A 27,649-nucleotide genomic window follows, 5' to 3' on the forward strand; every position below is an offset into this window, starting at 1 on the left:
ACACGGGGAGCAGCAGTGGGGCAGGATGCACGGAGCATCCGCGGGGCGGGACGCGGGGAGCACCCGTGGGGCGGGATGCGGGGGGCATCCTTGTCCCGTCGGGGGCCGCCCCGGGGCCGGGGGCCGCGCGGGGGCCGGTGCGTCACGGGGCGGGAGCGTTGGGGCCGGCGCGTTACCGGCCCCGGCACATCACCCCACCGGCTGCCACAGCAACGGGGCCCGGCCCCAGCGGGAGGGGTAACCCCTTCCCCGCGGGCTGTGGGCCCGGGACGCGCCGCGGCTCCGGGGAGCGGCGCCGGCACCCCGGCTCTCCGGCACCCTCCGCACGGTGCCGCGGCGTGGCGAGGGCGAGCCGCCCCGCGTGGGCGGGCTGCGCGGCGCTATAAGGCGGCCCCACGGCGGCGAGCGGCGCGGTGCCATGTGCGCCCCGGGGCTGCTCTGCCGCCTCCTCCTCTTCCTCCTCCTCCTCCTCCTCCTGCCGGCAGCCGCCCCCGGCACCGGAGCGGCCCCGCCGGGACGGCCCCGCGCCCGCCGCGGGCTCACCTACCCCGGGACACTGTGGTGCGGCGCGGGCAGCAACGCGGATGCCTACGAGCAGCTGGGTAAGGGCGCTGGGGCCTGTCCCCCTCCATTCCCCCCATCCCACCCCATCTCATCCGATCTCACCCCACCTCATTCCATGCCATGCCATCCCATCACATGCCATCCAATCCCATCCCATCCCCACCCCGGTGCTGCTCCACCCCAGCCCAGTCCAATCCTATCCCAGTGCTGGTCCACTCCACTCCCCATCCCTGTGCTAGTTGGTCCCTGTCTGTCCCAGTTCAGTCTCCACCCCAGTGCCAGTCCAGTCCCAGTTCACCTCCACTGGTCCATCCCGGTCCCATCATTGTCCCTATCCTCTGACCCCAGCCTGATCCCTGGTCCATCCTGCTCCCATTCTGGTTCCCATCCCAGTGCTGGTCCAACCTGCTCTACTCCCAGTCCCTATACTGATCCCAGCCTAGTCTCTCTCTTGGTCCTGGTCCGGTCCTGATCTCCATCCTGATCTCAGCCTAGTCCCAGTCTCATCCCCACTGTGATGCTGGTGCAGCCCCAGTCCCCATCCCAGCGCCAGTCCAGTCCCAGCCCTTACACATCCCAGTATGATTCCAGTCCTGTCTCAGTCCAACCTAATTCTGATCCCAGTCCTAGCCCGGCTCAGCCCCAGCCAGCCCTGATCCCAACCCCATCTAGCCCCAGCTCATGCATGCAGCCCCCCCCCAGCCCTGCCTGCAGCCCTGCCTGACCCATGCGCCTTCCCTACAGGGGAGCACCGGGACACGGACCGGTGCTGCCGGGACCACGACCACTGCCAGCACGTCATCCACCCCTTCACCGCCCGCTACGGGTACCGCAACCTGCGCTGGCACACCATCAGCCACTGCGACTGCGACCGCAGGTGAGCGGCCCCGCTCCTGGCCGTGCCCTGCAGCATCCCTACATTCCTGGGGGGGATCCCAGGCCCTCCGGCAGCCCTGCTCCAGCCCCTCTCACCCCAGCTCTGCCCCTCGGCAGGTTGAAGGAGTGCCTGCGGCGGGTGAACGACACGGCCTCACGGGTGGTGGGCCAGGCCTTCTTCAACGTCATCCAGGTGCCCTGCTTTGAGTTCGCCTACAAGGAGGAGTGCGTGGAGCCCTACCTCTATGTCTGGTGAGTGCCCCCCACCACGGGGACCATCCCCCGGCTCGGCCCCCCCGGGGCTCACCTCACCCCACGCCGCCTCTCTCTCTGCAGGTGCAAGGCGTACAACACGGTGGCCATCGCGGTGCCCAGGGAGCCGGTGCTGTACGAGTTCGGCGGGGAGCTCATCGACCGCGCAGCGAGGCCCAAGGGGGTCCCTCTGAGCCCCCCGTGGAGCGGCGCAGGTGGAGGAGCTGTCCCAGTGGAGCACCACGCACCTGCCCGCCCGCTGTCCCCACCCCGGGCAGGCAAGAAAGAGAGGAAGGGGAAGAAGAAAGACAAGAAAAAGAAGGGAAAAGGTCTGAAAAAGAAAGTCCCTTCCAAAAATGGGGAGCCAAGCTGTCCCGCAGCTGCTGCTCCCACTGGGCAGGACCCCCGGGCCCCGCTGCCAGACTTGGGGGAAGCGGCCAACGCTGTCCTGAGCGATGCCCCAGTGCGGGACGGCTTGAGCAGGGAGCCATCCCCCGTCCCTACTGCCAGCGGGAAGAGGAGGAGGAAGGAAAGAAACAGAAAGAAGAGGCTGAAAAGCAAAGCTGAAGCAGAGCCTGCGCCGGAGCCGTGGCCCTGACTGCCCCCTCGCCCCGTGCGGGTCTTGGCTGTGTAATAAAATTGGTCGCTCGAGCAGATGGCGCAGACTCAGCCCCAACTCCAGGGGGAGAAAGGATCGCTCCGGGGGCGGCATCCAGGGGAAATCCTGGGGCTGACCCCGCTTGCAGGGCTGCGGGAGGGGAAGAACTTGAGCTGGGTGGGTGTTCAGTGGGTTTGAGCCGTTCCTCTCTGATCGTCTTCCTGGGCACTGGGGACGGCAAGTCGCTGCTCTGGCTGGGGACACAGCTCCTGTCCCCACGCCAGCACAGGGCAGAGCCCTGATTTTAGCTCCCCTGCCACAGATGGCTGAGCTCCAGCTCCGCAGGGGTGTATTTCCCAGGAGGACCAGTTAATGAATTGCACCAGCCCAGCTCAGCTCCCTCCTCTGCCTTTGCCCAGGCTGGAAGGACGGTGCTCCCACACCAGCACCAACTCCTTCTCCAGCCCCCAGCAACGGCAGCGAGCAGCAGGGGCTGCTCCGTGAGGAGCCGGGGCCTCGTCCCTCCCCAGAGGCTCCTCAAACCCTCTACAAGAGCTCTTTGGAGTGGGACAATAGATGCTTTTCCAGCCCTGGAACAAAGGCGGACACTGCTGGGGGAGAGGCAGGGCAAGCTGCCCATGTCCCGGCCTGGCAGCCGGTGATCCCAGCCTGACGGCCGGTGATCCCAGCCTGACTTGTTCCCCTTGCTGATAACTGGGCTCCTGTAGCGAAGAATTTGAGGGCAGCACCCAGAGACAGGGCATTGCCACCAACTCCTGCAAAGCCCTCCCGAGTGAGGAGCGCGGCTCGGCAGAGTCCCCTCTCCTACCCAGCGAGGCCGGTAGAAAGATCTTCCCACACCAGCGCCAAATTCCAGAATCGGAAAAAGCTGGAGCGACACGAGCTGCCTCCTGTTTTGCCAGGATATGGCCTTGGGAGATCAGACAGCACCGAGGGCCAGAGCAGAGGTGCCCTGGGCAAAGCCCGCTGTTCCCGGAGGAGCATGCGGTGCAATCCCAAATCCCTGAAATAAGCAGACCACAAGAGCCCAGGGGGCAAATACCAAGGTTGCAGCGAGGCATCGCACCCTCTCTGCTAATGGGTGCAAAGTCCTTGCGGCAACCACAGCGTCACCGCAGGAATCACAGACATGGGGCGTGCAGGCAGCTTCCCAAAAGTAGAATTTTTATTGACGGTAAGGGAAAACTAAAAACAAAGACAGGCAAAAAGGAGCCGACAATGCACAACTAGCACCTCCCTGTACGGGTCTGACACATCTCTGGTAAGAAGCTGTGCTCAAATTCCCATCATACAGAGTTTCATAAAATAAAAAAATAGCGTAAGGTTACTACACCTGCAACCTACGGCAGCCGCCGGCCCTGGAGCGCGGTCCTCCGGCCTGGCCAGCTGGGTTGCAGGGGAGGAACACGACTGTCAGCCCCCCAGTACAGCCCCCAGTACGGCTGGGGAGACCTCGTGGAAGTGAGGACCTGCATTTCACTGTGGAAACAGCTTTGCTTTGTCTCCGGGGTTGCTGCCATTCTTCAGGAGCATTTACATGCAAAAAAGAGCTTTGTTTCTTAAGATCTGCTGTTCTTGGTCATTTCCTCGGGAGAAGAGGCTAACTAGGAGCACTTGGAAGGAACAAAGACTCTGCTTCCATAGAAAATCCCTACTAACAAAGCAGGGGAGGGGAAAGTGTGTGCAGCAGGAACTTACCCGTTCAGAAATGGCTCTCAGTGCTGGCAGTCGCTCTGCAGTAACTGCGACGGGCTGTTTCTGACATGACTGCAGTTATCTGCCCCCCTCCCAGGCCCCCCAGGACCTCTCCCAGCCAGAGAGACATGGGCCTCCAGGAGGTGCCCGGGATGTCGGTGTGATGTCTCTATACGACGCATTCAAAACAAAACATTATTCTTTATCAGCTCAACAGAAACCAGCTTCTCTGTGAAAGTTTCAGCACACAGAGGGCAACTCCAAGCCACAAAGGAAGAAGGAGCATCGACTTTCACCACTGAACTCTGCTTCTAAGCAAATCCATTGCTAAGAGGAGAGGGCGGGCAGGCAGCACAGGGTGCAGGTAGAAAACCTCTCAACTAGCGTTCAGTAGAAACACTATTTATTCACCCCTCTGGGTTACAACTGGGCAGGGTTAAGCGGTTACGGAGGAGGATGCCATGCACTCCCGGCTGCTTCACGTTCTTCATCACAGGAGCGGCTGCTCTTGCAGCGTTTTAGCCCATGTGTCTGTCCTGTGCTCGGGAAAGCTGCCGTTGGCCGGCGTTTGCGTTGCAGTCTGATTAAAAAAAAAATAAATCAAAACTAAATAAATATCGTTCCAAAAGAAGCCAGAGGAGACAGCAAGCCTTTGGTACAACAGCTGCATTTCTCTCTAGCAAGACCCCGAGCCCCAGAGCTGCTGTGTTAGACCCCTACGAACACAGCTGGGGGTTGGCACAGACCCCGCAGAACCTGTTACACACAAAAACATGGAGCAAACAACAACAGAAACTTTTTGAGAACTCCGGTTTGCTTGTCACAACCCCCGTGACTTTGCTTTGTGCTCTCAGGACAAGGAGAGGTGACAGTCAGGGTTTGGGAGAATCCAAATGGAACAGGCTCACTCCAGGCCAATGGTCTGCACTTTCAGCTGCGCTTGCTTCCTAGTCTTGGCGGTGAAAGCAGACTGCTCTGCACGTACAAGGACAGAGTCGTTTGACCTCATCGTTACTTTGCCACGCTTCCAAAGTGGTGAACCAGGGCCTGGAACGCAGAAGCCACTGCAGCGTCCCTTCCTATGATATATTTTTATATATATATAGTATATATATTTAGACCAGCCCTGCCAAGTCTAATCATTCGCTCAGGTGCATGTCACCAAGAGTCATTTCCCACCATCTCACAACGTATAAAACAGGAGTTATGTGGCTACGGGAAGGGAGGTTGTTTTCAACTGTTCACTCTCCCTTCCCCTTCCTAGAGAAAGGAGCAGAGGTTATGGGTCAGGTCCAGCACGGCCTATCGATCCATCTCATCCAGCAGTGGGGTGGCATCCCCAGCAATGGACATGGGGGTGCTCTCGATCATGGGGCTGGGGGACGGGCGAGGAGTCAACCTCTGCTTCTGTTTCCTCCGTTCAGCCTCCTTCTCCTGGAGCCACTGCTCGGCCATCTTCCCCCAGTCGATCGCAGCGTGACTGTTGGTCCTGCAACGACACGGGAAGAAGGTGAGGCATGCTAGCGGGAGAGCTTCCCCGCCCTCCCTCCCCAAGGGTCGCATGCAGGAAGGTGCAAGGCAACCGCGCCATGCTGGTTCTACAAAAATCAACAAAAAGCAATCAAAACCAGGCACAGACAGATACATGCACCCAGTGCCGGCGCCACTCACTTTGGCTGCTGCCTCTGCCTGGAGCTGGATGATGGCTGCGACTGCGTCTGGGACTGGGTGGACTGGGGTGTGGTGTTGGCCTGGAGCTGGTACTGGGGTGTTGTAATTGGCTGGCTGGGGGTAGTGTAGGAGTAACTGGGGGTCATCAGAGGGGTGGCCACTGGTTGCTGTGCTGGAGTCGTAAAGACCTGCAGAGAGCAGATACTGTTAGGGGACAGAGGGCAAACCCTGCTCAGCTGCAGCCTGAGGTCCGGCATGCTCGGCATTGCCCAACTCACCCAGGAGGCTGGTACACGCCCTTGCTGCACGTTCCCAGCCCTGCTGCAGCCCCCCACCTGGGCAAGGAGAGGTTCGCAGTGACCATCGCCCAGGGAATGGGGCTGCAGGGCAGAAGGAACACCTTGCCAAGCACAGGATGCTTGTTCCCCTGATCACCCACCCAACCTGGGCCAGCAGGGCCACCACAGCCTGCCTTCCTTGTACACGCTGCGCAGGGTACAAGGGGAGAAGCTTAAGCCAAGCAAAGGTAAGGGCTGCAAGAGATGGGCACAAGACACACTTGGGGCAAGCTAGCAGAAACAACGTCCTGCGGTGGGCATGAAGAACCGATGAATTCTTTCCCTGTGGACTGCAGAGAAGGCACAGCAGCGCCCGAGATGGATCCCTCCTGCATCCCAAGCTGGCTGGCTCACTGTTTGTCCAAGAGCGCTTATTCTCTTTGCCTCCCAGTGTTCACCTCCCTTTTCCTTCAGATTGTCTTGACGATTAATACATGCACAGTCCCTGCCTATCCCCAGCTCAGCGTTTACTGTGCCAAACTCCGTGAACACCTCCCAAAGTGGTCTAAAAGAAGATCACTCCTCCCTGCAAGCCTTGTCTTGCAGCACCTCTTCATCAGATCTCTAACGGCGGGGTGTGTTTCTTGTACCCAGGCACCTCAGTTCTTCTGCAGCGGGATTTAGCCTCAGTGTCAGCTGGAGAGCTGTCAGCATGGGCTGGGAGGAGGTAGGCACCAGTGCACATGAGGAAAGGCTTCAGTGTGAGCTGAAACTGTCCAATTCCATCTTATGCCCTGCAAAGCCTCTGGGTGTTCGCTTAGGCTGAGGTGTTCGCCTGCCGGTGCTGCTCAGAGATTAGCACGCTGAGCTGAAAAGCCCTGCAAACTCAGCGCATAGTTTCACAGCTAATCTCTTCCACTGGCAGCTCACATTGCCAATTCAGGGGCACAATCAGAAGACTGTGCGCCCTCGCCCTTGGATCCTGCCTCTCCACCCTGCCACATTCCTTGGGGGCCAGACCACTTTGCTACTTTCTTCAACTCTCCCCAGAGCAGGGCTGTATTACATGCCTCATTTCCTCAGCCACAGGAGGCAAGAAGAAACCTGGTGCAAGAATCCAGCCAGGCTCCCCTGTGCAGCACCACGGGTACACGACTAAGACTAGATGATCCCTGGCAATGAGTAACCCCTTAGGCTCCCAGTGGAGCCCCCATGGGATGGCTTCTAGCAGCAAGGAGAAGCCATGCAGCACCTCCTCCCAGAAACTTAAGTGACGCTTACGTGGTATGCACTGCTGCCGCCTCCACTGCCTCCGTAGCCATACTGACTGGATGCCCACTGCGCAGGGGTGGCATTTGGGTTCTGTCCTTGGCCTGTGACGGCAGCAATGGCACTGAACATCTGGGAGGTCATGTTCTGTGGTAGAGCATTCACTGCACGGGTCAGGTCTGCAAGAAGGACCCATCATGTTAGACGAAGCAGAGCCTGGAGAAGGAGCTCGCATCCCGATTCCAACCAGGAAAGGCCTGCACTGACCTGCCAGGTTAATGTTAGCTGGAGTAGCATTAATGGAGGCTGGAGTCCTGGTCCGACTGCTACTGCTGGGGGTAATACCTGTGTAAAATAGAAACCAAGAGAGGTAGATCAGTTCTGCTAGAAGAGCAGCTATTGGCCTGAAACTCAGGATTTGAAAAAACAGGCAACATCTGTACTGGCAAGATGCTATGTTAGCAGGGAATGGTGTGTGCAGGATTGTATGGTGAGGAGGCTCGGGGAGAGGAAAGGGACAAGCGCAGCCTTTGCTGCACGGCCCACTCGGCTGAAAGTTTAACTCTCAGGAGAGCTCTCAGTGGGTCCATGGAAGTCAAACACTTGAGTGTTGCTTTGAAACTTTCCGCATATAAAAAAATCCTAGGACACATTTCAGGAACAAAGAACATGAAATTGTCCTTTAGTAAATGTCCCTATTGTGCGACACCCAGGAAACAAACAGCTGAGGCACTCAAGTTTTGGGGTGCTTACCTGGAACAGGGTCCTGATAATGATCCTTAAACCATCGGAAGAGGCCATTCACAGTAGGGAAGACCTGCCCCCGGTAGCGGAATCCCTCTGGTGTCACTGTCACATACTCTATCCTGTGAGAAGCAGTGAATGCAGGAGAGCATAAGAGATCACAGGCTGCTTCAGAGCCACTGTACAGCAACCTCACACTAATAGGTCACAGCCAGAACAGGCATGGCCTACAAACTCAGGTGATGGCCATACTGATATGAACGGATAAGACCTGTCCAACACACTTTCAGTTTGTTTTCAAACAACTGCTCCAAAATACCACGCCTTTTCATGCAAAATCTATCAATCACTGCCTATACCCCAGTGACACCCTCTGCTCAGGGCAGTACTGCTTGTGGTAGCCAGCTGCTTAGAAACACGGGAGTCTCCTGGGTGAATTTACTGCTAGACATAGTTCCTCTACTGTCCAGAGGCCAAGCCCTGGGTCTGACTTATGGGGATACTGACAGAGCTGGAAGAGAAGCTGGCAGCAATAAGCTGAGGTGTGGTACTGAGTACTCAGCTGCAGATGCTGGGCTTGCCTTTCACTTACCTTGGTTTGCCTCGAGGCTGATATCCTAAGAGGAATTTGCCAGGTAGATCCTTACAAGCACTGATAAAGTAGGGAATAAATGTTGGCTTCTCTTTCTTGGTCTTTATCAGCAGCTCTTCCAGCTTCTAATTAGAGAGAGAGAGAAAGAGAAATATTCAAGTAGAGCCTGCATTTTTAGCAACACACAGGGCCTACAGACATCTCCCTCCATGCTGCCGTCAGCCCTTTTTGCCCCCAGCCCTGATGCCAGCGATCCAACAAAAGACCACCAACTGCACCACTTCTGCACAGGGTTGGTGCCCAATGTCACCAGGTCACAGAAATCCAATACTTTCCCTTCAATGATACTTGCTGACAGGGTAACCCTCTGCTGCTCTGGCACACCACTGTAGCGCACCACACTCCCATGTCCTAACTCCACTGCTCTGAGACAGAATCCCCGAGACCTACAGCTGGGAAGCGACTGCCAGTCCCCAAGTAACAAGAGGAAGACCAGAGAGCTCAGTCCAGCAGCAGCTCATGCCAGACTCAAAGCGTTTAAGACCTGTCCTGAGACAAAGAAACCTATACTATGCTCCTTTATCTTCCACACAAGCTACCACAGCCTCGGACAGGCTCACCTTCTTGTCTCCACCGTTGCAGTCCTGATAGTATTTGTGATTCAAAAGGTCTCTGGCAAAAGAAGCCATTGGCTGGACATAGCGAGCAACAATTTCATCCAGGTCTTCAAACTCCTTTGAACAAACACATTTAAAGAGGTATTTAGGGTGCACGATAGGGAACTCTGATTCTAGTATACAGAGGCCAGTCATACATTCTGCACAGCAAGGCTGGATGCTTTGAGAAAAAAAAGGAAGAGCTGAGTATTGTCCAAGAATCTGGAGAATCACAATGGAAGTTACTCTACAGCAGTCTGAAAGCAGCTGCAAGGGATGGAAAGGCTCTGCCAAACAGGTACTCCTTCCCCACCGAGTCCTTCCCAGGCATGCTCTGCAGGGCTCTTACCTCTGTGTTAATCCAAAGCGTGGAGCCCAGGCTGAAGGCATTCTCCTTGCCCTCTTCTCGGACATCCACGTGCTGGTAAATGCCATCGTTCACCTTCCAGGTGACAGTCAGGTGGTTCTCCCCTTTGCTACTTGGCCGAATAATCACATCCCCTTGGTCCATGGTCTCCATCATCTTCTCGGCTTGCTTGAAGCTTATGTTGTGGAATGATGGGTGAGCAATTACTCTCTTGATGTACGCTAGAGGACAAAGAGGAGTGTTTAGGCTTCCAAGTGGAACTGCTTTATTTCAAGTACATGTCTAATTGTGCTTATTCTCCTGAAGCACCCCGGGAAGGCTGGCATTACAAGGGAGAGAAAAAAAAATGAGACACTCACTTGTCCGCTGCTGCTTTCTTTTCAGGTCTTCTTCCTGTTTGTGATCTGCTGCCTCAGAGTCAAAGTCGTAGTAGGTATCTTTAGGCAATTTCCACTCATTGTTCTTATCCATCAAGTCTGAGGTCCTGCAGGTCAGATCTGCACTGAACTTCTCAATGTCGATCTTCATAATCCTGCAGTGAACGGTCATTCCCACCTACAGGAAAGGGGCAGGCAAAGCTGATCAGCAGGTTTGGCTGATATGCCCAGCTTCCCTGCGCTACAGAGCAATCTGTGTGGGGTCACGCTGACAATAAGGAGGTACCAATTACCTCACATACTTCAGACTGATACAACCTTTAAAAGTGATCCTTCCATATGGACCAAAAATCAGCTGAACCCCCAAGATGACTAGAATCAAAAGAGATTAAAGGGAAAATGGGCAGTTCTCCAGCACATCTACTACCTATGCTCCATACCACATAGCAAACTGCATTAAGTTTTCGATTTTATATATCTTTAACACTGGGAGCAGCAAAACTGGACTTCAAGATGTGCAAGAAAGCAGTTAAGTCTGTTCAGAAACAGAGTGGAAGACACCCAAAGGGCTGCTCTAATAAAATGGGAAACAGAAAATACCACCACAAAACCTGCAGTGTCTTAGTCCAGTTAACCGTGCTGAAGTTAACGACTCTAAAGAAATGCCAAGAGACCTCTGAGCTTACAGGATTATCCATCACCTGCATGGACTGTCAAGGGGACCCCCAAAAGACAGCAAAGATGTTAAACCTCTGTTTTATCACGTGGTAAAAATATGTGATTCTGTTTCTTTCAGAACCCCAATCCTTGTCCTGAGCAAAACCAGTAACTCTGATGATGTCCACAAATTAACTGAGACAGAAGAAAAAGCTATGAGAGGGGGAAAGTGACCCTTGCATATTTGACAGCAGTTCCGTGAACTCTTTAGAAAACCAGAAACAAAGGGCAGCTCTGCATTAGAATGCCTTCTGGTCTCCTAAACCCAGACTTTAGCCAGACTCTAATAAATCCTCCTGCAGTGCAACATGTTAACTGATTAACATGGTTCCCACCAGCTGCCAAGAGAGATTTGCACCGTGGAAGAAGGACACTAGCCAGAACCTGAACTTGCTGCTGATTTCAAGCCCTTAAATGAAAATAAAGTTTGAAAAGTCATTTAGGGAACAGCATTATTAAAGTTTGGTATTGGCTCCATGCTTTTCCAGCTCTTGCTGGATATGTGAAAACCCACTGCTTTCATACCTTCACCCTTTCTTCTGGCCGCTTGACCACCTTATCACTAAGAAATTTTGTTGGGATGAAGCCAGCAACACCATTATCCAGACGTGTCTTCACTCCAATGGCCTGACCTGGGCAGGAACCGCTGTCAAAGTGGTTCCAAACCTTGAGTAAGGCAAAAATAAAAGTCATTCAGCATGGAAACAAAATAGCCCCAGCAGCTCACACTCAAACAAGTCCAAAAGCTGTGTCAGCAAACTGGTGCAGCCAACAGAGGCATGTGGAAGGGCAGGGGACAGAGGACTTCAATGAATGCTAACCAGTAATGCAATCTTCCTACTTCAGTTCTCCTCAGCTTATGGGGCTTTGCAACCAGGAACATCAGAACATTTTTAGACCCTGAACACAAGCCTGCAGCTAGGGCTGGCTTCTAATGAACACTGTAAGGTTTTAAAGTCACAGATTACCAAGGCTGGAATTCAGCAGTGTTGAGAAGAGAGCTAAAGTACAGCTGCATTAAGCAGCAGGGAGTCCAGATAAGTTCTTAAAATTGAGAAAGTGGCAGAACAACCTTCTGTTCTTAGTGTCACAGGCAGTTTCTCTGCATAGAACACAATCCTGGACCACAAACAAGCCTGCTTCATACATTTGCAAAGAACTGGTCAGCTTAGCCCCAGGTCCATTTCACTCCTAGCCAGTTCACTAAAATCCATAATGTAGACATAAATGACCTGTCAAATCTATACTGAAGCAATTAGTCAAAAGGGAAACAGATTATTATTTGCAGCCAAAGCCACATTCAGCTTGGGATCCTGGGGCACTGCAGACACAATCTTGGCTCTGATACCTTGTCTCTTAAGAACCCTACAAAACCAGCCTGCCGATAGCAGACTCCTGACAAAGGCAGGCCCATTAGAAGCAGTAGCCCCACCTCGCTGAGCTCTGGAAAGTTATCCTGCTGACAGAAAGGACACTGCCAAAGGCCAGTTTCATCATTCCGTATTGCCTGGTCGTAGCTTTCTCCTTGCGGCCGCCTGTGGGCTATCCCAGTCACATTGCAGATGATCATTTTACCTGTTGTGTGATGGGAGAGAAGGAAAGAATGAAAAACTGAAAGCCAACTGCAGGGCTGGGCTGTTCCCTTGATCTAAAGTAGTTGTGCACGAAGGTGTTAGGAGACTACCCACATACTTGAAAAGCTGCTTTCATATACATGCAACCATAGCATCATCCCAACATCACCCTCGGTAAGATCCCTCTGCCCCATCTTTTTGCATCCTAAGTCAACTTAGGATGACAGAAACCAGGGATGTAAACAGGGATGTACCTATATAAAAAGTTTCTGGAGTTTCTTTGGTCAGCATATTGAAGACCTCCTCTGTGTTTGGAGAACGGTATGGGGTTCTCAGGTCCTTGTACCTGCAGCTTAGTTCAGCTCGAATGTCATATAAAGTGATATGCTTGTCACCGTAGCCCTGTGTGGTATTCAAAGGTTATAAAGTCATAAGCAGCAGGAAGGAGGCAAGTAGGGAATCCAGTATGAGTTATGAAAGAACCCAAGGAACTTATCAAACAGCAAATTTAAAAAAAAAAAAAGAGGAATGCACAGGGTACCATCAAACTGTGGAACTGAGTCACAGGACGTTGAGGAGGTCAAAAGTACCAATACATTCAGAAAAAAGTTAGATAATTTCGGAGACAACAGCTTAAACAGTCTCGTTACTGTCTCCTGCCTCCTTCCTCCCTCTGTCCCAAGCGTACTTTCTGTAAGCATTTACTACATGCCATTGTCAGACACTGAATACTCATCATGGATGTGTATAGATGTTATAATGGCAACACCTAAATGCTCAGCTCCTAAAAGGGATAAGGGTCACCAGCTATAAAACATAAGAAACTGAGCTGGACAGGAGAGCTTCCCTTCTGTTTCTCAGCACCAGACACCCCCAGTGCACCTGTCTTTCCAGTTCTTCAGCAAAGGCATCAAGATCCAGGTCTTTCAGACGCTCAGGGTTTTCCAAGATCTCCTCTAGAGCTCCTGCGGGATTAGCATCCTCTGCCGACTCATCATATTCTAAGGCATCCACTGCCATTTTTCTTGCCCATTCATAGGTTTCAGGATGGACCCTAGACCCATCTAGGACTTCGATGTAGGAATCAGTACTGAAATAAAACCAAAGCAACGTTCAGATAAGGACTCTGCAGGGTTCCAGAGTCAGCTCCTTCAGCTCAATAATAAATCATGCTGTCGAGCACCACTATTGGCTGCGTGGCCGCTTTGCCACCGCTGCCCTCCATGGAAAAGACTACTCTAAAAAGGACACAATGAATTCTTCACTGCTAAATCAACAGGAGCCAAGACAAGACATGACAAATTCCAGTCTGCAGCTCCTGCACTGCAAAGATACAGCCAGGCACCTTGGATGCTATCGAGGTTTGATCACTCCGTGTACAATAGCTGCTCTATGAGTACACAGCTCGTTACAGTTTCTCTCTTCCTACAAATTAAGTGCTGTCAACTGGCAGCACAGCCTTCTGCGCCTAGCTGTTTGGATGAGGCTACACTTTGCCCCCTGCACCTCTGAGACTTGTATTCTGCAAGAACCAGGGACCTAGCAGGGTTGGATCATTCAGTGTAAGGATTCAGCCATGTATCCTTTCTCAGGCTGCTTTTCAAAGGCCAGAAGGATACTGTGCCAGCCCTAGAGAAAGCACATTACCAACAAGTGATCCTTCTGTGCAAAGCAGTCAGAGATTTAGAAATTAGGTTACCGCTGTCCTCCAAAGACACATCTCTTGTTTAGTTACCAGTAGCCTAATGCTCTACAAACTTCCCAGTATTGCTACTAGCTTAAGAGGAAGCTAAATTGCTGAGCTATGCCTCAAGTTTGAAACTTCAGAAAAACAAAATACTGCTGGTAGGACTAGGCAGAAACTAAGCAAAAGTGCGCACGGGTTACTGACAGACATGCATGACGACTATGTTAGGGAACAACTGTTTTCAGTTTAGTTCCTCTTGACCACAAAGGGTCTTTCAAACCGTGGCAAGCTATATGATTAATGTTCTGCGGCTCACATTGCTGTGCACGTTTAGCTGCCCTTAAGAATCAGATTAATAACCAGCAACACTTGAACTTGGCCACAAATCTGAGGGGCCACACAGAAAATCCTGGGAACATGGACTCCATGGAACAAGATTGCTTCAGCCTGTCGCTCATGCTAATTCCATATCCCATATGACACTGAACGCAACCCAATACCCACCTATCGCCCAGCGATGCTGTGTCAATTTTGATGAAGCCAGCACAGTTGATAAACACCTTGGGTCCCATGTGACACATCGTAACCAGCTGGGTCCTGTTCTCCAGACGTGTGTTGTTTTGTTTTAAGATCTGGAGAGAGAGGTAATAGTATAAACCTTGCTATTCAAACACAAGGGTTCTCCAGGAAAAGCAGAGGATTCACATTGGACACCGCAGTGTTCAAAGCATCTGACATAAGCCTATCACAACTCATAAATTGTTGCTCCCTGCTTGTGTCTCAAACACTGTATGAAGGAAGATGACTCCCCATGGAACAGCTCCAGCTCTCAGGAAAAGCATTGGCTTTTTGCCTTCTGTTTTCTACACTACGGAGGCGTCTTGATACTGTAACCGTGCATCTGTTCCTGTGGGTTCAGCAGCTAGTTAGGATTGACAGATCTGATGAGTTGCTCAGGTCTATCAAGGACCTAAGCCCATGCACAGCTTCAGGGTTAGGCGCAGTGAGATAACACATACTAAACCACACATCAACGGAGCTGTGAGCTGCATCTGGCACATGGGACCCTGACTCAGCTCGTAACTGCACTGCCATCAGGCCAAAACTTGCACGTTATTGGTGATGCATTGTTTTTGTAGGCATGGACAGAAGCCTCCTTACCTTTAGCAGATGAGTGCCTTTGCGTGGTCCCAGGCCACACACATACTGCAGCAAAGCCTGGCTGTGAGGGTGAGCAATCGCCCGATTGACATCCACTCCCACCTCGTTCACACGGTTTATGAATTCGCAGTAGAGGGCATTCAGCAGTTCCTCCTTCACCACGTGCTCCTGACAGAAAGGAGAGGCGTTAGCCTCACAAGGAGATGCGTGCAACGCTTTGCCATAAGCAAGCTGAGCCAAACACAACAGACTGGCTCTCAAGAGCTGTATTGCACCTCAGAGTTACCCCTGAGAACAGCCTAAAGGCAGGAGGCAGATGAGCTAAAGGAAGCAAAAAAAAAAAAAAACCAAAAAAGGTGCTATGTAGCCTGAATATGGCATACAACAGGCAGAACTTGCACCAGTTCAACTTGGAATACTTTTCTTTGACAGCAAATTGTCCCAGGCCACTTTCTCTTGCAGAGAAGGATCCCACAAGGTAAAGTTACCTGCAGAGGGTGGAGTTTTAGGCAGAGAATATCCTCATCGGAGCTGCAGACCTGGGCAAACTCTATGAGGGGGTCCTGAATGCGGCGAGCAAGGGAGACGGCTTGACGCAGCAGAGGTGGGTAATCCCGGAACTCATTCTGCAAGAGGCCAGAGAATCATGGAAAACACTGCCAGGGTTTCCCCACTTTGTAGGACAAATAACACATCAGACAGGGACTGGAACAAGGGAAGCATTTGGTGCTCAGGGCAAAGTGAGCTAAGGTCAAAGGCTCCCAGGAACTCTGCTGCAACTAGGAATGAAACAACCCCATCCACTCAGCTGAGCAAAATTCACTTCAGACTACATCTATATCTACTTTGTAGATCTGCTGGTGTTGATTTCTTCAGAGAAGCCTAAATAAGACACTTTGCCTTGGTCCGAAAATCAGTACATCCCTGTCTAGATGGATTACATGAGGCAGTGGCCAGCACAACAAATGGAGGATGAGACAGCACAAATGAGTGACAGACTAAGGGATAGCTGGAATAACAGAAGGTTCACCTCAGACTTCTTGCTGTTCATGTAGAGGATGGCCAGTTCATTGTCCACCAGCTCCACTCCAATAGAGGACAGCTGCTGCCCTTGATCCAGCTCATGAACAATTCTCTTTACATCCTCCATCAGCATCTGAGCATCCCTAGGGAGAGATGGCCAAGGGGATTGAGGGGACAGTGCAAAGCTGGGTCCTGGAATCACTTAGGGACATAATCCCATTGGGTTACTTCACACCACAGACAGAAACAGTGGAATGTGGAGAGGCATGAGGAAAGGACTGCAAAGAGACTGGGAAGTGGAAGGAACCCAAAGACTCACCTGTTCTCGCCTGCAATTGTCACCACATGAGGCTTCTTGTTCAGGAGGAATTTTTTCAAAGTTTCAATATCCTGGGCCTGAAAAGGAAAGTGAGACAGTCAGAACAGAAAAGCTAGAGGGTTTCGTACTGAGCTAGCTACCAGTCCTGTGTTCCTATTCACAGGGCAAATCCTCCCCCACTGCCACCACAACGTGAACATGGCTAAATGCCTTTTCAAGAGGCTGGCCTTGCAGGTCCTGACCACTCTAAGGACAAAGAGGAAAGCTCTGCAGAGGAAAGACTGATGGCATCACAGTGTTGCAGGAAATCAGTGCAAGTAGGGGATGGAAGTCAAAAGCCTGACCCAAGCTCCAGTAGGTCCCACAGCCTCTCACCATTATAATGTGATCAGGGAAAGGGGAGAAAATTTCTGTAGCTGGGACCACAGAAACTCACAAACCCTCAGCCAGCAGAACTCAGGAATGGCAAGGCCCTGCCACTCCACATAAGAGAAGCAGAAGAGATCAATTAGAATCTGACTGGAAGCAACTGTTCTGCCAGAATAATTACAGGGTAGAAAAAAGGCAGTATTCTTGTATGCAAGAGTGACAAGGCCTGAGCTGTCTTCAGACTGACTATTCCTCTCCAACCCACAGTGCACTGCACAGTACCAAAAGCAAGGTGCAGACATTCATCTCGACAACAGCTGTGTCAAGGCTCACCTTCTTTTCCCTCTCTTCCTCACGCCAGGCGTTCCTTCTCTTTGTGAAATGTGGCAATCGGAGGAAGTCTGTAACCTCCCCCTCTCCATTAACAAGGGCGCAAAACACAGGGTGGTCCCTGCGAAACAGAGATCACTCAGACATGGAGGACTTTTAAAGCCGCACATGGATGCAGAGGCAATTCCTCTCCTACCTGGCTGCAGAAAATGCAATGCCTAGCACCCGAATCCCCTTCCCTTGGTTTTCATCCATGAAATCATCATCTTCCTCCACTTGCTGATCAGGACGGTATGAAGCTACTTTCAGCCAATTGTACAGCTTCCGGCTGCAAGACTGGTAGAACAGAGAAGGGAAGAGAGGAGTGAGAAAATGACCTGCAGGTCCTCTGGCATAGCCCTTCTCCAGAGGGAAGGTCTTGGACTGCTCAAGACAGCAAGACAATATATTCTGCCAGGATTGGGACCAGCTCTCCAGAACCATGGAGCCCATCTTCCCTCCCACTGAAATATCTGCTTTTTTCTCCATCCTTGGGAAAGAACCAGACTCAGATCCCTGCCTGCCTCCTCCTCCTTCCCGAGAGCCTGTGCATGGCCTGTCAGCAGCTCTCCCCAGCATGCTGCAGGACTCTTAGCACTTGTAACCCAGCTCTGACTCAAACCCATCTGTCCCCCATCTCACCTTGAGGACATACTCCTTGGCCTCCACCAACAACTTGTTCTTCAACTCTTTAGCCATCTGCACATAGAGGAACTGGTTGAGGGACCGCTCAATGGCCATTGTACGCTGCCGATTCCACTCTTGCACCTGGTGGCTGAATTCATCGCGATAATAGAATTGTTTGATTTCCTCAAAGTACGTCTGGTCACTGCCATAACTGCAAGAAATGAGAGAAGGAGATACAGAAAGGCTCCAAACGCCTGCATTGACACCACTACTAGCAGATTCCTGTACAGGGACATGATAGCAGCATCTCAGATTCAGTGAGCTGCCTGGAAAATTTAGAGAAGAGCCAATCTTCCCATCAAACTCTCCTTTAGCTGCAAAAAGCTACGCTTGCTAGACAGACCACAGCTGAATGCCATGCTGGCAGCACAGACGGGCCTGACCAGTGCACCATGGGGCAGCCCATAGCCACTCCAGAACATCTATATTGCACGGTGTGGCTACTCAAGATGTGCAGGGAAGGAACCAAGGAGCCACACAGTGAGGGTGGTTGGGAAACAAGCATCTTTCACGAAAGTCTTGAAGGCTTCAGAGTTTGCCTTCAAAGGAATAAGCCAGACATCTAAAGTTTTCATTAAGATGAAGAAAAAAGCAAGACCCTGAGAGGCTGCTTGGCTTTAAGGTGCAGGAAACCACCAGGCCATGACTTCTAGAAGCAGCTTGGGTTACAGAGGAGCTCTAACAGCACGGCAGCACTGGATGAATGAGCTCTGCCAGAGCATGGATAGTGTGGCTGGTGAGGACTTACCCCTCCACTCCTTTCATGTCAATGCTAATATCTATAGTGAGCAGTGCCTCCTCCTCTGCCAGACTCATTTTCAGGAACTGGTCATCTCGCAGCTCCTTCACAGGCTTGTTCTTCAAGTATTTAAAGGAATAGGCATAGTGGGCTTCATCAATATCCTGGGAGAGAGGAGAGACAGCATGCATGCAGGGCATTCATGAAGAAAGACCCTTCTGTATACCCTAGCAGACAATGGTTTTTATTCAATAGCCCCGCACCCCTATGCCTGCCAGTCTGCATTTCCTTCCCCAGCAGGACACAGTGGAATTCGTTCCCAGTCCCAGAGAAACAGAGACTGTAACAATAATTGAAGGCAACATCTCAACAGCAAGAATCAAGTCTGATGAAATGCTGAGACTGAAAATGCAGCATGCTGCTGAGCTGGCTTCTGCAACAGCCCAGCTCACATGCCGCTCTAGGATTTATTCAGAGTTGCCATTGACATGGAAGAAGTTTTCAGATGCAAAAGTGAGCATTTGTACATTATTTAGATCCTTCCCTGAATTGACCCACAGAGTCAGAGATCCCTTCTTTACCTTCTTCCCCTTTTTGGTTGGAGAAATGTTGATTTTAGCTCTTTCTTGGAAAGTCTGTCTCAGAACCTGCCTGACCAAAGGCTCCCTGGCTATCTGCAAAGCCACCATGTACCGGGCTCCTTCCAGCACAGCTTCAGCGCTTGGGAATTGACTAAAAGCAAAACAGCAACATAAACGCTTGAGAATGCTCCCAGACCCCGTCCCCTGTGTCACATCTGCAGGACCCCCATGAAGATCCCCCGCCACTGACCTACACACATAATCCTTGGCCAGCTCCAGGGGCTCTGCAGGGAACTGCTCTGTCTCGTGACGCTGGTAACTGTCTCGGAGATTCTCTCCAAACTGCTCAGGTGTCAGACCAAACTTCTTAGCCAGGCCATCTGGGAAGAAAAAAAACCAAACAAGCAAAACCACAAAAATTACGAGACGAATGGTACTGTAGCTTATACTGAGTAAAATTACCACTCCTCCTTCTGCAGGTAAACCAAACCACCCAAAAGAGCATGTGGGCTAGCCCACAACACACTGCAAGCTCAGCATGCTAAAGCACAGTCCTTACCCAACCCAGCTGTTTGACAGATGGTGTACATATCCCGCCGGGAAGCTTGCTTCAGCTCAGGTCCTTTCTGCTCATCATCATCTGCATCCTCCCCTTCACCTATGGGAAGGATATGTTTAGCGAGGCTTCTTTACAGAGGCATCCAGACAGCTGCTGTGTGTCAGAAGCACAGCAAAGGGATCAAACACAATCTACATTGTGCAGCAGAGTCCCTAAATTCCACAAACACATCTCAAAGGTCACAGTAGCCTTAAAATTATTCAGGATTAGACAAACACTCCGAAAATGTTCTCTTCTTTTTAGTTTCACTCTTTTGCAGTTTTAATAGCAGTATCTCTGGGTTGCACATTAAGACACATATCAAAGTGGCTGATCCTTGCTTTGGTCCCTGCCATGAGTGGTATTTAGTCCATCAGAAAAGCAGCACCTTGTGCGGTAAACTTTAAGAATTTTCAGAGATGCCTGGAAGACCTCAGACTAGCTTGAGAAATAAGTGAACAGACGAGATGCTCTGTGCAAACACATGGGCTTTTCAACAAACTTTCTTACTATTCTTTTGAACAAAGATTTTCGACCAGTCCACAATTATGTGACTACAAAATCTGGGGACAAACCTTCCTCCTCTTCACCATCCTCTCGGATACGCTTTTGCTTCTTTCGTGCAGCCTTGGCAGCATTCTGCATCTTGGGGATGTCTCGCCCATAGTACAGCAGGAAGTGATTATACACGTCCTTCAGCTCATCCATGGACTGCACGTCCTTCAGCCTACGGCATGCAAAGCCAGCATGTTACACCCTGCTCACAGCTGAGCTGCAGTCAGAGCATTCAAGGAACCTCCTCTGGTACAGGTCAGGCAGAAGGAGCGCTTGGGCTCATCTTCCGAAAGAGTTATAAATATTTCTTGTTACTGGGTTTGTCGGGAGGCTAAAGTCAGTGCACTGCAGTGGCCAGAGAGCCTGTGCTGTTTGGGCAAGTTAATGCACATTTTAAGTCGTTTCGGAATGAATATAAGAAAGTCACGGCACCATACCTCTCCATGTCAGTAGTATCCAGGGCCCTTATTCCATCTGCCAAGGGCTTGTCTGGGTCAGCAGAGATTTGTTCGTACTGATAGGCCTGCATCTTCTCAAACAGACGTGTCAAGTTCTGCTTGCGGATCTTCAGCTGGGTCCACTAATATGAGAACAAAGATTTCCAGTGAAATGCACCACAGCTGTGTGTCACATCTGACTCCTCCCTTCCCAAACAGGGGCTCCCAGCATCTTAGGATATTTGTCATATAATCATCAAAATCTTCATCCACAGCTAAGACCAGATGTGACACGTGGCAGATCTCACCTTAGAGATGGATTGTATTAACAGAAAAAAAAAAAAAAATCAAGGTTTGGATCTACAGTAGAGAAGGAACCTGCAACTCCTTGCAGGAAAGGTCACTACACAAAAGGAACTTGGTGAAGAGGAAGGACTGTTTTGAACCCTCTTTTGTCAGATAACCCTTTACCACCACATGATAGCAAACACGCAAAAAAACATGGGTAAAAAAAAAGCACATAAGGTCTCCACAGCCAAAACAAAATCTGATGAAAGTATCAGGCTAGGTGGGAAAACACGTTAAATGTTGGTGGGATAACAAGCAGTGAAAACACTTCTCACCTTCTCATCCCACTGCCAGACTCTCCACAGGTTGTTGATGTGCAGCTCTGGCTCCACATACTCCTTTCTGTAGAAGGCGATGAATGGGACCTGGGTCAGAAATGAGACTCATCACCACCGAGCGGGAGACTGGGCTGCTCCTGGAAGCCCACAGTCCAGAGCATGCTTCTGTTCCATGTGGTAGGACAAGCTAATGGGGCAGCAGTGTGGGAGATGTAGCAAACCAGCCCGCAGCTCTTGAGACCGCTCCACCAAATACATCAGACAGACCAAAGAGCTTCTGCAACATCAGGCAATACCTCAGAGAATAGGCTGAATGGACCAAGCAAGGCTCGGGATACTCTGAAGTTCCTCTGTCCCATTTAGCATCAATTTGTCCAGGATCAGGGAAATGTGACAATAGCAGCCCCATCAAACAGGCCTTAAAAATCTGCACTGCCACAGCACTTTCCAGTGAAGCACCATTTTGTCACAGGAGGGGCAATCTGGTGTGGTATCTTAGCCTCTTCTAGTCTGCTGCCCTAAATGCTTCCATTAGCGTCTCTGCTAATCCTGCCTGGATAAGCAGACAGCAACTCAGACCTTATCTTGGCAATGAAGCAGAATTATGAATTACCTCAAAATGCTGATTTCTCATGAAATTCAGGGCTTCTTTAATCTTCTGGATGGTGCTGGGCCCCTTGCGGCTGAAGCTGCTGCTGGCTTGTCCACGGTCGAGGTAGTCAGAACTTTCCTAAAAGGAGAAACACATTGTGTTGATCGTATTCCTGAGCTGACCTCCGAAAGACCAGCCCAGGCTAAGGCTGGAACATGGTGGTCCTTTTGTTAGCTGGGAATGCAGGTTTAGCTGCACGCTCTGATTTTAGGCCACAGAAAAGCATCTTAGCCCTGACTGGCTTAAAGGAAAACGGAGGAGAAGCATCTGGACAAGGTAACTGATGGTTAAAAGCAAATCATGGCTAATACTAGTTTAGCCTTAAGTGCCCAGTGGCTCAGAAATCTTTTAGTTGTTCTTGACAATCATTCTTGCAAATTCTTTGTGTTCCTTTTTGTCCTGTTTTATGGACACGAAAATGAAGACATGTGCATGTTAAATGACCTACTCAAAACCAGAAAACCAGAAAGAAAGGTATACTGGGCATCACATTCCTCTGAGCAGACTCCTGGAACAATGTCTCCAGGCTGGAAGTCTGCAGCACTTTGAAGTCATCTTAGGACAGAAGTCCCAGGCATAGTCCTTTACCTGCAAGGAGATGGTGGGTGTTGCAAATGCATTCCTGTAAATCCAGTCAGCTTCTTCCTCCAGCTCATCATCTTCAGCACTCTTCACTGGGATGGATCGCAACTGTGAAAAGACAAGAGGATGAGCAGAGGCATGTGCAACACCGCAGCTTGTGCTACCATGTCTTCTAGAAACCTGGAAATTACTGTTTTGAGATGCAAGTTGCTTATGGGGTCTCAGTACCTCCCACACCCACAGGGCTTTGCTGAGGATAGCACTTCAATGTCTGCATCTTCTCAGCACACAGGAAACTTGCATCAGCTTTACACTAGGTAAAGGCAGCTAACAATTCTGTCAAAGGCCTGAAATGGTGCAAAATCTTCCGTGATGATCAAGTCAGGGTACCCCCACTTCCTACCAGACTCCCAAACCCTCTGCAGCTACATTCTCTGTTCCAATCTATCTGTGCCTGTTCTAGTCTTGTTACCACTTTTCTTGCTGCAGCCATAGAATAACAGAACATAAAGCAGCTCCAAACCCTCTCTGGGCATTTAGTACCAGCCAATTCTCTTTCAGGAGGTCTGCTCTAACCATCATTGACATCCGTGAAGATGACAAAATGTCTGAACAGGCCACATATGGCCAGAAGACATTACACACCACGTTCCCTTGTGCTGTGCACACTGGCATGGGAAAAAAAGGTTCTTCTGAAAAGCTGGAAGCTTCAGATGCCCCATTTTACAACGGAGGGTAACAAGCCTCTGCACAGAATTACATTAGCATACACTTAAGGGAGATTGAAGAGCCTGGACTGCTCAGGGAAAACCTGATTACAGGGTAAAATTAAGACAAAAATATGAGATACTTGAATGATTCCTAGAAGCACAACAGGACTCCACACTGAGAGCAGTACGAGTCCCAGTCGCTTGGATTAAAGTGTGTTACAGAAACCTTGTACAGAACAGTTACACGTTGGTTGGCATACAGGTAGGCTAGAAAACCCTAGCAAACCTTCTCCAGCACTGCAGCTTCACTCTTCATAGATACAACTCATGGGATCACTAACACCACCCAGCATAAAGGACAACTCAGCAGCGCACAAGCCCTGCTCCACTCCCAGGAGTGCAACACTGGCACCCAGTGGCCAAAGAGAAACTACGACCAGTGTTAAAACCGGGCTTGGACAGCTAGAACAGTTCACAATGTCACCAGTATGTTTGAAAGCAGAGTTTTAGACTAGACATTTGTCAGGTGGGATCTTCAGAGAGGCAAAAAGATGCCAACATCCAGCCAGCAGACAGGTGAGAAAGCTGGCCTGCAGGTCCCAGGCCTGCTGTACTCAGCAGGAGCTGAAATGCTTTCTGCCCACACATCAGCACCCTCTTCCCTTACCTGGAACCTCTCAGGCATGTCTGTCATGCGGATCTCATTGTCCTGGTCCGTTAAGTGACTGCTCTCCAGCTCACTGGGCTCGTACATCTCAAAGATGCTACGGCGACTGACGCGCTTCTTGGCAGTCTTTTTGGGTCGTACACGGGTCTCCCCTTCAGCTTCTTCATCCTCATACTCATACTCCTCCTCCATCTCCTCGTCATACTCGTTGTACTTCTCAAACTCATCATAGTCAAAGTCCACACCAAAGATTTCCTGGGCTTCCTGCAAAGCACTGGAAGGCAAAAGCTATTGTTCAGCCCCACGGTGCAGTTCACAGAACATCTTTCTAGCCACACAGAGGAAGCCAGAGCACCTAAGTCTCAACTTCAGTTTTGCACCTAGGCTAAAATATCATGGATAGGTACACAATTCTCTGAGCTTTACATGCAAATACTTCTCTTCAGGGACTGGTTTTGGTATCCCTGTTAAAAATCCAGGTCAGACATTTAAGACAGACTAAAGCTCAATGTTTCAATTTACTAGGTTCCTTTAGGGAAAGAGACCAGCTGAATCACTCCGCAGTTACAAGAATCAAGTAAGCTGAGCACTGTTTTTGAGACTCCAGTCCAATTTCCAATCAATACTTACGCATCTGTGTATCCAGGGAGCTTCTTTCGCCATTTTGGCTTCTTCAGAGGTTGTCCATCGTCATCCACAATGAAGTCATCAATGTCTGGACATTGAGAAACAATTTAGTGGTCAGGACACTCACATACTCAACTGGTACCTCTGACAAAGCTTAGCTCAGCCAGTGCAACTATGAGCCTCCACCACAGACTGAGGCTGTCAGTCTGCCCAGCTACCCACAGCATCTCCTACATCAACCTCAGACATTCCAGGAGCCTGAACCACAATAACAAGCTAGAACGAACTTCCAGACACAGGCAAAGCCATCCAGCAACTATCTGCAGCTCACTGCACTGAAAATGCAGTCTGAAAAGGCCTTGGCTGCTTTGGACAGCAGACAGAAAGAATTCTTGAAACTCTTTCAGTATGGTACTAGCAGTGGTCATGGGCTGATGCTGAAAAGAAGCAGGGCATGCATGTGCTGTGCTACTAGGTACTAAACAGTGTCCTTCCTTCCTTTGAAGCATTTCCATTTTGGAAGCAGCTTAGAGGAGATGTTCAACACCTCAGCACATGTAATGTGCTTCTGGACAAGGCGGTTTAGACAGGCAAACTAAACCTGCCACCCAGAAATGTTTAGTTCTAAAGATTGTACTAATCAGACCAGCAAGAGCTTGACCACAACAGGGCTACAGCCTTTTGTTACTCATAGCTCTGAGAAAGTCTTAACTTGGTTGTTGTGCTCTAATCCTAGGACATACTTTGGATGATATTCACCATCCATACTCACCAGATTCATCTTCCTCCTCCTCCTCTTCTTCTTCTGGTGGAGCAACAGGAGCTTCAACAGCTTCCCCTCCCTCCTCGCCTTCACCATCCTGAAAGATTTCTTCAGCAATGGCTTCCTTCTCATGTTCTTCTTTTCCATAGTCTTCCTCTTCATCATCCTCATCATCGGACATTTTTCGCACACGCCTGAATTTTTGCTGCAAGCAAACAGGCTTGTTAGCACACGTAATTCCTGGCACAGACACTCAAGCTCAGTGTGGTCTCTGCCAGGCCAGAACTGCACTTCCTCTGCAGGCACCTGAGAGGGAGCAGGACGGCGCCAGGCCCAGCCCAGGCACACAGGGGAGAAGAGCCACCCCCTCGGGAGCTGTGCTTCCAGTGCTCATTGCGCACAGTGTGTACACAATGTAACTCCCTGACGAGGACTGCGCCGTGTCCCGGCCTGCGTCGCTCACGTGCTGTCACCACCAATGTTAGCCTGGCTTTATGTGCCTCTAGCGAGTGTTACAGAAGGAGCTTTAGAGCCCATAATAGCCTGCGCTGTCTTTGAGGTTAGCACCATGCAGGAGAAAGTTACTGGAAGATGGGCTCCTCTGAGACTGTCTTGCAGAGGTAGGAAGGGAGGAGTACAGCAGACTTTAGGAACCAGAAGAAAGTGTTTTGCAAACTCTAGGAAGCCAGTGCCCAGCTGCCTGGGCAGGAAGAGATCCTGCTTCCTTCAAGCACTCAGTTCTCCCTTCCCAAAAGGGCAGGAGCAGACGGGAGGCATCGCTCGCTCGCTCCAGGCAGGAGCCCACCCTCCTTCGTGCTAAGACACACCACACCATTAACAGCAGCATGGAAACACAACTCACTCTTTTGACTTTAACGCCCAAATTCTCTTCAATGAGGTCAAAATCATCATCCTCCAGGCGGTCATCAAAAGCTAAGAGAAGAAAGCAGAGATGAGTTACACTCTCCCTTTACTAATCTGGGAATGGACCAACCAGTGAGAAGGGTATAGCATACCCAGCCCATGCAGACACCCAGGGCAAAGGAGAGCTCTGCTCTCCAGCAAGGCAGTGTGAGAGCATTACACTGTGGCCTGCACAATCATCATAAAATCACAAAACTTACTGCGCTTTCTCTTTTTGTGGCCAACATCGTCCTCAGAGTCTCCAGAGTCACTGGCTTCTTCCTCCTCTTCCTCTTCCTCATCATCATCATCATTAATAAATCCTTTCAGGTTCCCTTGCTCATCTTGGTCATCTAGATTCTCCTCCTCCTCTTCCTCATCTGGGGTGGAAAGCAGGAAGTGTTAGACATTTATTCATTGGTTATCTGCTGAGGTTCCTTCTCAGCTCTGTGCAAACAGCATCCTCCTTCACACTATCCACACAGAGAACTTTAACTGAACACTTCTAATGACACTGCCCAGAAACCCACTTCTTGTCTTGTGATCTCATTCTCTCTCTGCAGAGGGAACAGGTGGAGTGGTCACACTGGGAGAATTCCTCTGCTTTTACTGTTTACTATCAAATTGTGACTGCAAGTCCCACGGGGGTGAAGCAGTGTATTTTCTGCTGCCAAATATAAAAACCATCTGAGCACTCTGAGGAAGGAAAGAACTTAAACAGCTGAGATTATCGACTACAGATGGCCATGCTATTATAGCACAGTTATTCCTTCATCTGCAGAGTCACAGCATGTAAAATAGAGCAGCAAGGCACACAGACAATTCAGCAAACTCAGAACAGACAGGCAGACTCACCATCCTCATCTTCCTCCACAAATTTCTTGGTTACTCGGGGCACAACGTCCCCATCCTGGTTGTATTCCTCCTCTGACTCTTCTGCTTCACTTTCTACAAAGTCAGACATGACTGCGGCTCTCACACAGGGCTCCGCAGGAACTGGGGAAAGAGACATCCATCACATCAGCCAAATGAGAAAAACACGAGCACTTCCCCCTACTGGGTTTTGGAGAGAAGACAGTTAAGGCAAGAGGGTTTCAAATTATCTGTCAAGGCCCTGAATTACCCAGTGTCCACCTTGCCTTGACATCCCTGTCACCAGAAATTAAGCAAGCGAAGCCAGCAGCCAAGTGCTGCTAGCGCCTGTCAACCCGTGTCTCAGCAAGCAGGACAGGACCTGTCACAGCAGCCCTCGCTACGCAGCCCTGGCTGAAATGGCGCAGACAGCCAAAGTCCTTCATCCCAGCCATACCTCCCACACGGCCAGAAAAGGAACCCATGCTGCC

General features: G+C 50.6%; 2 protein-coding genes across 2 annotated transcripts; one reads left to right on the top strand and one right to left on the bottom strand.

Moving 5' to 3' along the window:
• Nucleotides 1–268: 268 nt before the first annotated feature.
• Nucleotides 269–2,290, top strand: PROCA1 (protein interacting with cyclin A1; the record flags this gene model as incomplete). Its single annotated transcript, XM_082008738.1, has 4 exons — nucleotides 269–602; nucleotides 1,309–1,441; nucleotides 1,558–1,692; nucleotides 1,777–2,290. The coding sequence occupies exons 1-4, from the start codon at nucleotides 419–421 to the stop codon at nucleotides 2,288–2,290; spliced, it is 966 nt and encodes a 321-aa protein (XP_081864864.1). The 5' UTR covers nucleotides 269–418.
• Nucleotides 2,291–5,308: 3,018 nt separating this feature from the next.
• Nucleotides 5,309–27,270, bottom strand: SUPT6H (SPT6 homolog, histone chaperone and transcription elongation factor; the record flags this gene model as incomplete). Its single annotated transcript, XM_082008404.1, has 36 exons — nucleotides 5,309–5,495; nucleotides 5,678–5,865; nucleotides 7,237–7,403; nucleotides 7,492–7,569; nucleotides 7,978–8,090; nucleotides 8,561–8,685; nucleotides 9,181–9,294; nucleotides 9,566–9,804; nucleotides 9,943–10,138; nucleotides 11,203–11,343; nucleotides 12,110–12,252; nucleotides 12,506–12,653; nucleotides 13,134–13,341; nucleotides 14,443–14,570; nucleotides 15,100–15,267; nucleotides 15,588–15,725; nucleotides 16,130–16,265; nucleotides 16,442–16,518; nucleotides 17,144–17,261; nucleotides 17,337–17,476; nucleotides 17,822–18,017; nucleotides 18,615–18,769; nucleotides 19,187–19,337; nucleotides 19,437–19,566; nucleotides 19,746–19,844; nucleotides 20,360–20,511; nucleotides 20,777–20,919; nucleotides 21,400–21,489; nucleotides 22,016–22,132; nucleotides 22,643–22,744; nucleotides 24,014–24,287; nucleotides 24,644–24,728; nucleotides 25,413–25,608; nucleotides 26,266–26,336; nucleotides 26,528–26,686; nucleotides 27,162–27,270. The coding sequence occupies 36 exons, from the start codon at nucleotides 27,268–27,270 to the stop codon at nucleotides 5,309–5,311; spliced, it is 5,181 nt and encodes a 1,726-aa protein (XP_081864530.1).
• Nucleotides 27,271–27,649: the final 379 nt, after the last annotated feature.

Source organism: Phaethon aethereus (genome assembly GCF_964289735.1).
Source record: "Phaethon aethereus genome assembly, chromosome: 19".
Taxonomy (NCBI): Eukaryota; Metazoa; Chordata; class Aves; order Phaethontiformes; family Phaethontidae; genus Phaethon; species Phaethon aethereus.